Genomic DNA, 10760 nt, shown 5'->3' on the forward strand with positions numbered 1-10760 from the left:
TGAGGCCCTCACTAGACCTGAACAGATGGCAGCACCATGCTCTTGAATCTCCAAAGTTCTGAGTTAAATAAACCTCTTTTCTCTCTTTATAAAGTATCCAACTTCATGTATCTTGTTATAGTAGCAAAAAAATGGAGTTTCTGCTGCTATAACAGCTCTCTGCACTCACAGAGAGTGGGGTCATGTCTCTCACTTGAACATACTATTTCTGTTTGCTTAGGCAGTAGACTTACTAGTCTGCTCCTCTTAAACAGGGCAAAGAGGGTTGAAGACAATGGGAAAGCAGTGGAGTAGTCGTAGGGCAGCTGTAAAGCAGTTCTGCCCTTGGCATATCTGGGTTGTCTGCTTTTTCTTTGCGTTAAGTGGCTACTGGCAAAACAGCTGCTTTGAGCCTCTTTCTGGTAATAAAAGGATATGGGGAGTGCAGATGAAATAAGGGTAGTGGAAAGCAATCAAATAGCACCCAGGCCCATCAGTTCAGTGACCTGGGCAGTGCGAAGTCCCCTATAAGTTTTCCTGAAGAATTCACTTGTAGAAATAGCAACTTTCTATATAAAGGATGAGACAGCTACTCTCAACTCTGCATCCCTCCCTCCTTGACCACCTGTACACCTTGAAGAAGAAAGGAGGGGAGATTGTTTTTCAGAAGCCCGCCATTTCTTCTCCCACCACCCCACCTCTGAGGAGAGAAGGGAGACTGAGAGAAAGAGCAGAGCTTGTCCCTTTCCCACTTGAGGTCCTTTGGGCTCCTGGCCCAGCCAATGATGGCGGGGGGCGGGGGGGGGGGAGCCTGCCTTGGATATGAAGTTGGCATCTTCAAATGGACTTGACAGAGTTTTTTAATATCAAGAAGTGGCCGAGGAAGTTATGGAATCTGTCCAGGGTATCATTAAGGGATCTCTACCCAGCAGGAGTGGGAGATTCACATGGCTCAGCTGGGGACACAGTGGGAGAAAAACAAAACCATTTCCTGTGTGCCCCCAATGGAGTTGAACTGTTCAATAAACCAATTATGTCTGATTGAGGACTTCATATTCTTAGGGCTAAAGTTGATCACAATGCATTTGTGTGTGGTAAATTGGATGGATAAACTTAGTTGAAGAATGGCCAGATTTTTTTTTCTGTGAAAAAAAATGTTAAATGAAAAGATAAATAGCAGAGGTAAACTTCTGGATATAGAGGAGACACTAAAAGAGGTAACTGATAGATTTTAGGAAGATGCAAGGAAAAAGGCAACTTCCTAAAATCTAAGAGTTCCTTCATTTTGTAATATTACACAGAAAGATTTCAGATTTTAAATTCGGTTTATCAGATTTTCACTGTACAGTGAAAATCTGATAACAGTGATATGGGGAAAAGTCAGTGTTTAAAAACATGTTTATAATTGGTTTGTTATCCTTGTTCATTTACTTGTAAACCATGTTATTATGTCAAATTATGTCAAATTATTTAATTATCATCATTAAGAAAAGAGTAACCTGACAAATATGAAGTATAACTGTGCCCATGATTTTCATATAGGGTAGTGAGTGATGTGGCTTCAGTTTGGTAATGGGGAAAGAAAGGGAGGGAAAAACAGAATTCTTAAGTATTTAGAATGCTGTTTTTATTCAGACAAAATTATTTCAACTTTACATTACAAATATCCTTTAAAGTTTTTTTTTTTAATAACTTCCAAGATAACTTGTACTGGACAAGGAAAAACTGCCATCAACAATACATAAACCATCAAAGTGGTTCCACTGCTCTTATTGTCTTCATCATAGAGCTGTTTGCAGATATTACAGGCTGTAGCTTCGTATCATCTTTAGGGACAGGCTCCAGATTTCTTATTTTTCTTGTTTCACTTCCACATCGTCTATGTTCTTGAATACCAGTCTCCTAAAATGTGAGCAGTATAAAGTGTTCTTAACCATCAGAGTACTAGAACATAAAAGCTTATAAAAATAGACCCATAATCCTAATTGCCTAATTATGCTTCAGTTGAATTGTGTTGTGCTTGAAATGAGTGAGACACAGATGCAGGCTGAGTTTGCGATGAGCACTCGGGTTCAAGAACTTACCATTGTCTCCATTTTCTCCTTTCCTACCACCCTATTTGCACACATCTGGTTCGTAGCCCGTCCCACCCCTGTATAATATCCCAGGACCTCAGCCAACATGGCGGTGGTTCCCCATTTCCTGATGAATAATGGCTCAGGTCCTTGTCTTTGCTCTGCATGACACTCTGCACTCTGCTCCTCATCACATATTCCTTGCTCTTACCAGACTGAACCTCAGCTCTTCTCAGCTCACCTTGATTTAGCTAGAACCTTTGCTCACACTCATCCTTTTGCCTGAAAATGACCTCTCTCCTGCCAGTCTCTGAATGTTCACGGTAGACCTCCTTTTTCAAGCACGACTCAAGAAATGTCCCTGGATATCCCCCTCCACCTCTGCCCCCACCCCAAACATCCTCTGTAGGATCCTCTAAGTGCCTCTCTATCATTTCATTTATGCTATTGAATACCAGGGGCTTCCTGTGTGGCAGACAGAGGTACGCACTGGGAATATGGCAGTAGACAAAAATTATGGGATTTATGGAACTGAAATTCTGTTAAAGGTTATGGACCCTAAACACATGATAAGTCAGATGGGGATAAGTACCATGGAAACAATACATCAAAAGTGTTCTGAGAAGGTCTCTCTTACGACATAGCTTGCTACCTTCCTTCCTTCAGGCCTTAATAAAAGCATTGCAATCTACTTTTTATAAAAAAAATAATTTTTTCTAGTAGAAATATGTTTAAAAAAAAATCAACTTTAAAAACGATTTGTAGTAACTTATTCTCTGATTTATACATAGTAGACAATAGATACTTATTAGTAACAGGATTTATTTATAAAATGAGATCCAGAAAAAAAAAACTTTGATTAAAATAACTTTAAATCTAAGTTATTTGGGTTATTTGAGATGGTGTCCTTTAAATCTGAGCCCAACTCTCCTGTGTGGGACATTTTGTTAGAAAGGGCAAGTGTCAGACAAAATGTCATAGGCTTCTATCCCCAATCTTGCATGGACTTAGTGTGTGACTTATAGTGTAGTGAGATTGATTAGGGAAGCCATCTCCTTACTTTGTTCCTGTAGCCATGCTTATTATACCAGGTCTTCTATAATTGTTTATAGGCATTTATTTTCCTGTGTCTTCAACCTTTTTCCCCTCTCAGAAATTTACTTTCTTGTAAACTTATTTTGAAAACTCATGGGTCCTTTCTGAACCAGCCAGTTCTATATAACTGTCCATGCACTTTGGCTGGTTCTCTGATATTTACCTTGGTTGTTTTTGATCAGGATTCTGGTTTTCTTGGCTCTGGCAGGTATTGGAGTACAGGAACTCACTGGCACAGAGTGAATGCATGGATTGTTGGAACAAATCGCTCAGTGTCTTGGTGACACTTTGGGCTGTTGTCGTTCTTCCAAACCTTTGGGGTAGGGTGGGAATGTGTCTGGATATGCTGGTTTTCATATTTCTTCCAAATCTCAAAGGCAGGTTGGCTGTCCCTCCAGGGCTCCTTTCTTCTTTCATGGTCCTCCCGAATCTCAAAGGCAGGTTGGCTGCCGAGTGTGGCATTTTATTGACTGAGGGTGTGCTCATCTTCATGACGTTTTTTGGTCCCCAATCTTTTAACTCTTGAAAATTGGGACTTTTTTCCTTTTCCCCTTTTGGGGCTTCCCTAGGCTATAATTAGAAATGATCATTAAAATAATTCATTATTGTGATAAATAATAGATTTAAATTCCAAATTTAAATCCAGACTTTAATATGATGAATTGTTAAATCTATAAACAAAATTTGTGTTTTTATGTGCAGAATTTTTAAAATAAATAATCTGTATTAAGCTTTTTGAAGCTATCTACTTCCTGTATCCCTAGACTATTGTAAGACAACTATAATATATTAATAAAATATATATAGTGAATAAAACAATATGTTTGAGTGGCAGGAACATAAGGAGTATTGAAATGCAGCAAAAGTTTATTTTACAGCCATTATTGTCTTTCAGTGTTTTGATTCATGTTGTTTATGAAATGTTTTGTGTTTTGACTTTAGAGAAACCTCTTATCCCTTTCACTGTCTGGTGTTTTGCTCCCTTTTAAAGGCCAGGTGGTACATGGAAGCATGGTGCATGGGAACTGAGACACTACCTAAGTTTTGGGCTATGATGTAGGAGACCCCATTGACTTTTTCCCCACTTTGCACTCAGTATTTCACCCTACAAACATGTCTTGAGAAACCAACTATATTTTAATTAGAATATTAATTACATTTTTAGTAATAAATCAATTGGTTGGTGGTTCATAGCACTACAAATATACAAACTTTATAGGAACCACTTAAAATACAGTGACTGTTCAATTAGATTTAATTTTACCATGAAAGTTTGTCCATATGAAAAATTTTAAATGATTGTTTTCTAATTGTAACCTGTGTAAAATGAATACTCCATACTAATTTCAGCAAATTTGGAAAATATATAAAAACAAAGAAGAAAATAACTTGAATTTCTACCATCTAGAGGTAAACATTTTACTGTTTTACTACAAACTTTACCAGCTTATAAGAGATTATAAATGTTGTATGTTCATTTGCAGTTTAAGACAATGGCCAGCTGAAAAGTATCCAGATCTTTATTTCTACAACTATTTATTACAAATGTAAACTCTGAGTCAATTGAAAATGTACTAATGTACTTTAAGCCCGCAAAGTATCAGAGTCTAAGTATTTGTCATTACAGAGCCAGGCTGTGGGGGTTGTGGGTATAGTCCAGTGGCAGAGCACCTGCCTGGCGTGTACAAGGTCCTGGGTTCAGTCCCCAGTACCAAAAGAGAGAAAGAGAGAAGAGAGAGGAGAGAGAGGAGAGAGAGGAGAGAGAGGAGAGAGAGGAGAGAGAGGAGAGAGAGGAGAGAGAGGAGAGAGAGGAGAGAGAGGAGAGAGAGGAGAGAGAGGAGAGAGAGGGACCAAGCTGTTTGCTGAATAATACAAGTTACATCAGTATACTATCTTAGGAAGGCTGAAGTTTGACCAAAAAGACCTCAGCCCAAACTAACTTGTTATTTACAAAGCTATAAGACTCAAGACAAATATTATATATATCCTGCTGGTCATATTATAGACTTAAAAACTTACCTCAAAATATTTGTTGTAATTTTCTTTGCTGTGAAGATTGGGCATCAATAATTCATCTTCACAAAAGATGTTTGATGTTAACCAGCTTGAAGTGGCTAAAGTCAATAAAATGAATCGTTTTGAGGAAATGATTTCCATTTTGTCCAAATCTAAAATTAAGTTAATAAGTGCAGTGTCTACAAGAAGAGAAATTGTGGTGTTTTTATACTGTCTAAAAACAAAGGAAAGTTTCCTGTAAGAGTGAAGCTAATCCCACATGTTTTAAACACTAATATTAATTAGCGTGTGTAACTAAAATATGCATGTAAGGAATGTGTAATTCATTCTGGGGAGACAGCAATGTTTGTGCTTGCAAATTCATTAACTTTGAAAATAGTTTTCCTCATTATGAAAACTTTACTAATTAGGTAAGATCAGGGCAATAGTAATTGAGATTCCAAATAAACAGGATGCTTCATTTCTGTAAGCTTAAATAAAAAGTATTTTGTTTCTGGTGTTTACGTCATTTTTTGAGGAATAGAAATAAGAAGAATTCAATACATGCTAGATACATTTTTTAAAAATTCACACAAAAGAATTAGGCATAGTATTTTCAGATGTCAAACAATTGAGAATGTGAAAAGAATTATAAGTCACACAATACCCCAATAAAATGCCTTGACTTAATTCTTTTTGTAAAATGCTGTTTGGTTATTAAAAAGCTTCAAGAGTAAATGTCAGCTGTATTGTGAAGGATGAGCAGAAGAACAAATATTCATTAGGCATTTTGACAAACTGGTCATCTCAGGAGAAGATGCAGGTAGTCAAGGCCCTTAGGATTGGCCCTGTGGGGCTTATTTGGTAAAACTGCATAAATCACCAGGATTTTATTTTTATCAAGATACCTCATCCTACCTTCCTGTTCAAAGTCCTAAAGAATTCTAGCACAGGTTGGGTAAGTCACACACATGCTAAATTTGTTCTCCCAGGGCCTATATTATTTAGGTAATCTCCTTTTACCACAGCCATGATGACATCATGGCATTAAATGAGAATTTACAGAAATAAATGTGTATTTACTGAAATACCACCGTGAGTCTCTCTTGGAGCAGCTGACTGGTATTTTTAAAGCCCCGCCTTATCACTAGACTGTTTTGGTTTCATAGAAGCTATTACTAGGTCCCCTTGGTCCCTTCAACTCTCACAAGGGAAATGGCCTTTCATGGATTTCCAACACTCAGGTACTTCTAGAGGTCCCTTCTGGAGGTGAATTAACAAAAACATACAGTCTTTCTGTAGTGTCAAGTGTACCACCTCTAACCTCTCCCACCACCCCTGTGTACACACTTTGAGGTGTGAGGTGGCAGAAATGAAGCCCCTTTTCTATATTGAAGATCTCCAGAATAAGCCAGAAAGTTGGAAAACATGGTGGGTAAACTCTTGTGATGCCTGAGCCTCACACTTGCCTATGTCCTCTCTTAGGACATTTGAGTTCATGGGCTTCATTTGTTTTGATCTGTGATTGCCCAAAATCCCCACAGTAGGAGGCAATTAATTCAATTCATAGTCTAGTGTTAATTTTGTAATGCTGTTATTGGATTATTTGGGTTTAATTTCCCTGAGGATTTAATATACTTCTCTTTCAAATTGTTCTTTTGCAAACTGCTGATGGAACTTCTTTCTTTTTCTTTTTTTTGTGGTCAGTAGATCCAAACTTTTGACAAATGGATGGTCAACAAAACTTGTCCCCTTGCACCATGTTCACACCCAGGAAAGAAACAGAAGGCGTCAGCCTAGGTCACTTTCAAAATTGTTTGTATCTAGTTGTCCTTTTTAAATAACATGGAACTTAAGCACTCCACCAGGTTTTTGCTACTTAGGGTATTGGCACATCTGTTAGAGTTTTTCTGATTCTAATCAACATCCAAAGTAGCCCATATAACTAATTGCTTTCCTGCCTTACCAGGTTAGGCTTCCAAGTTTGAACTACATTTAAAATGATCTCATTAATATAGGGCTTGGCTGTTTTTAATCATATCTTCATTTTGCTTTGAAAATGTTAGCAGACATAGAATAACCTTACCAACATACACAGTATGAAAGCACCATAAACCATGGGTGAATTGTGCAAGTACACACACACACACACACACACACACAGTTGGTTTGGGGCTTCTTGAATTGATGTATGAGCATGCGAAACATTTTTAAAAATCCATCTCCCTTACTTTGGTATTTAAATACATGCTTTATTTGCTAAAATTTTAGAAAACTTAAGGCTTGCATCTAAGTTTGAACACTTCTGAGCTTTAGTCCCCCCAGTACTCAGTTTCTTATCAGACAGTGCTTTTTGGATGTCCCAAAGCATGTCAAATTGCGTTTTGGATATAATGAACTTATCTTTTCAGTACCTTTTCTTTCTCCTCTGTTTCTTCAATGACTAGTACTGCATAAGTCAGGGTCTAATTAGGATGCAGAAAAAACATAGTAATTTGATCAAGGAATGATTAATGCAATTTCAAATTATAACAGGAGATTAACTCTAAAGGGGTAAAGAATACACTAGGAATGGGGGTGGGATAAGTATACAAGGAAAGAACAAACTGGTCAGAATTCAATCAATATTGGAAAAAGTATGGATGGCAAAAGTATGGTGGGTTGCCCCAGGCCAGAGTTTGTCCACAGCAGGAAACAACTTATAGGTGAAAGACTGGGCAGTAAGATTCTGGGGTATCTGAGAATTCTAGGAATCTATTGTTGAAATTTGATGGGGGTGAGCACCTTTCATGTCCCCCTTGTGCACTGCTGGCAGCCAGGTATAGGAGCCCAAAGAAGCAAATAAAAACACATTTTAACCATGAGAAGTCTTCTGTTGCAGTGTCCCTCCAGTGCCTTTTACTAATAAAGTATGAAACTGCTCCAGCTGCAAAGGAGGAATGCTCACAGGGTCATCTCCATGATCTCAAAGCATGCATTGAAGGGTAGATTTGGAGCTGAGAGGCAAGAAATAGATAACAGGGGCTGGGGATGTGGCTCAAGTGGTAGCGCGCTCGCCTGGCATGTGTGTGGCCTGGGTTCGATCCTCCGCACCACATACAAAGATGTTGTGTCTGCTGAAAAAAAAATATTAAAAACACACTCTCTCCTCTCTCTTAAAAAAAAAAAAAAAAAAAGGTAACAGCCGTGGTTACTATCCTCCATTCATTTATCCAAACCAATGTCCTTTGTGAGATCCTTGACTATTTCCTCTCCCTTCTCCCACATCTCATTAAACAATTGTGTTGTTTCTAGTTTTGAGTTATTACATTAAAAAATAGCCATTATTTATCTTTCATAATAATCCCACGAGCAGGTATTATTTTTGTTCCTACTCTACAGGCGGGAAACAGATTCAGAAAAGGAAATTAAGTCACTTTTCTTATAAGTGGCAGAGTAAGGACTTGAACCCAAGAAGTCTGAACACTAGTGATTATTCTAATGTGCCCAATCAAGTCTAATCTCTTGACTTCTAAGTACCTTTATATATGCTCACTTTTCTTCATCCCTGGGGCAATTAACTAATCCATCATTTTCTCTTCTCTAGACCCTTTTCTTGGTCTTCTCCAATTCCTTCCCCACAGCTCTTTTGACCTGACCTCTGCTTATTTCTCTGGCACCAACTCTACCAATTCTCTATTACAAACTTCCTTCTGTTCTTTCAGACGCACGTGATTTTTCTTGCCACCAGCCCCCTGCCTGTGATATTTCTGCACATGGAACATCTGTCCACTTGTCTCTGTCCTTACACATATCCAGTGTTGGAGTCTCAGCTGAGGCATCACATGCTGTACAAAGTCTCTCCTGGGCTTGCAGCTCTGCTAGCTCTGTTTTCTTCACTGATCATGCTTCTTGTCACTCTGCCTTGTCCTGTTCCCTTCACTGCTCGATAAACTCTGAGGGCAGGAACTTGTTTGTGCAGATTGCAGTGGTACTTCCATTTCCTATTGCAAGAATGCTTAGGATATTTTATTTCTGAATGAATGAGTACATTTTTCATTTATATTGTGAATAGAAATTAAACTGAAGTTGGTTGTTAGTTATTTCTTCCATTTGGGCCATTCAAGAGTTTTTTGTCTTTACTGTAAGTTATACCTTATTAGAGCTTAAGCTTGTGGCTTGTTCTGAAATTAGAATGTCTTAACATTATCATGTTGGGGCTTCACTTTTAAGACTTTCCCAGACTGAGAGCCATATATGAGCATTCAGCTATCGTAGGTAGAATGTGAGTCTAGGTATATTCTCAGTTAACATGCAGCTTAGTACATTGAGTTTATTCTTCTGGGTCTTGCTGTGTTATGGGCATCGATTGTGCCCAGACACCAGGAAGGGTGTAAAAAGGGTCTGCACAACTCCAAGAACGACTCTGGATGATGCCCCAGAGTCTCCTAGGCAAACTTTGGGACAGAAAAGTGTTCCAGATTGCTTATTTTTTTCTGTGCCTTGTGTAAGCAAGGGGCTCAAATCATTTCTACCAATCAGAAACCAACGTGATTTGAGTTTGAATTTAAGATTTTGTAAAGCTCTAGTCTATTTGCACTTCTAGTGAAATACTTAAAATAAGAGATTGTTTTTTGCCGTGGGCTGCAAGTTTCTGTTTAAATCTTTGTGTCTAAGGGGCAGCTCGCTCCCCACATAGATCCATGATGCTTCCAGAGGCCATGGTGGGGTCCATGAAACAGGTGGTTAGTTTCATAGCCCAGGGAACCTGGTTATAGAGCTCTTCTCACCCTCAGCCTAGAAATTTACTTCCAGCCTTTTAACAATGCTTATTTCTTCCTTTCCATCTAAGCATAATTCAATTGTTGTGTTGTGTGGAAGAATTTATGGTCATTAGAGTTTTATTTTTCCATTTCATGTTTGCAAAGTATTTTACAACCATTTGTTTTTTAAAAAAAGGCCTGAAATTAGTTAAAAGGTGGGTGGAGGTATTAATGCTGAAATGAATTATATAGTAAGTGTGGCAGAAAGAAATACCTGCCTTTCTTCCAAATAAAAACAATGCATGCAAATAGCATAAATTATTTAAAGAATGTAGAGTAGTGCCTTTGCTTCCAAGATTTATGAAGGGCTTGTTATAATGAGCTTGTCATATTTTGATGGCAGGATCATATTCACTTCTATGCTTTTTTACCATGACAAATTACAATGACAGGCCCTGGAAAGGTGCTGATGTGAATGTGAGACAAAGAGTATCCCTCTTTGTCTGCAGAAATTCAGTAGAAATTCAACTCTAGTCAAAGTAACTGGTATGGTTTGGATATTAGGTGTCCCTCTAAAGCTCACATGTGAGACAAGGCAAGAAAATTCAGAGGTAAAACGATTGGGTCATGACAGCCTTAACCCAATCAGTGAATTAATCCCCTGATGGAGATTATCTGAGTGGTAACTGAAGGCAGGTAGGGTGTGGCTGAAGGAGGTGGGCTTTGGGGCATGCCTTTTGGGTATATACATAAATATTTATTTTTTAGCTGTAGTTGGGCACAATACCATTATTCTATTTATTTATTTTTATGTGGGGCTGAGGACCAAACCTGGGGCCTTGCACATGCAAGGCAAGCACTCTACCGCTAAGCC

At 38.3% G+C, this 10760-nt stretch overlaps 1 protein-coding gene across 1 annotated transcript; it reads right to left on the reverse strand.

Annotated features, from left to right (window-relative positions):
• Positions 1 to 1679: 1679 nt before the first annotated feature.
• On the reverse strand, positions 1680 to 5501 carry Npvf (neuropeptide VF precursor). The gene is made up of 3 exons (XM_046463595.2): positions 5169 to 5501; positions 3313 to 3719; positions 1680 to 1881 (listed from the first exon to the last, which is right to left on the reverse strand). Exons 1-3 carry the CDS (start codon positions 5304 to 5306, stop codon positions 1830 to 1832), a joined length of 597 nt encoding a protein of 198 aa, XP_046319551.1. The 5' UTR covers positions 5307 to 5501; the 3' UTR covers positions 1680 to 1829.
• Positions 5502 to 10760: the final 5259 nt, after the last annotated feature.

The sequence above is a fragment of the Marmota monax genome, unplaced genomic scaffold, assembly GCF_021218885.2.
Source record: "Marmota monax isolate L192 unplaced genomic scaffold, Marmota_monax_Labrador192_F-V1.1 WCK01_AAM20220418_F8-fsc00057, whole genome shotgun sequence".
NCBI lineage: Eukaryota > Metazoa > Chordata > Mammalia > Rodentia > Sciuridae > Marmota > Marmota monax.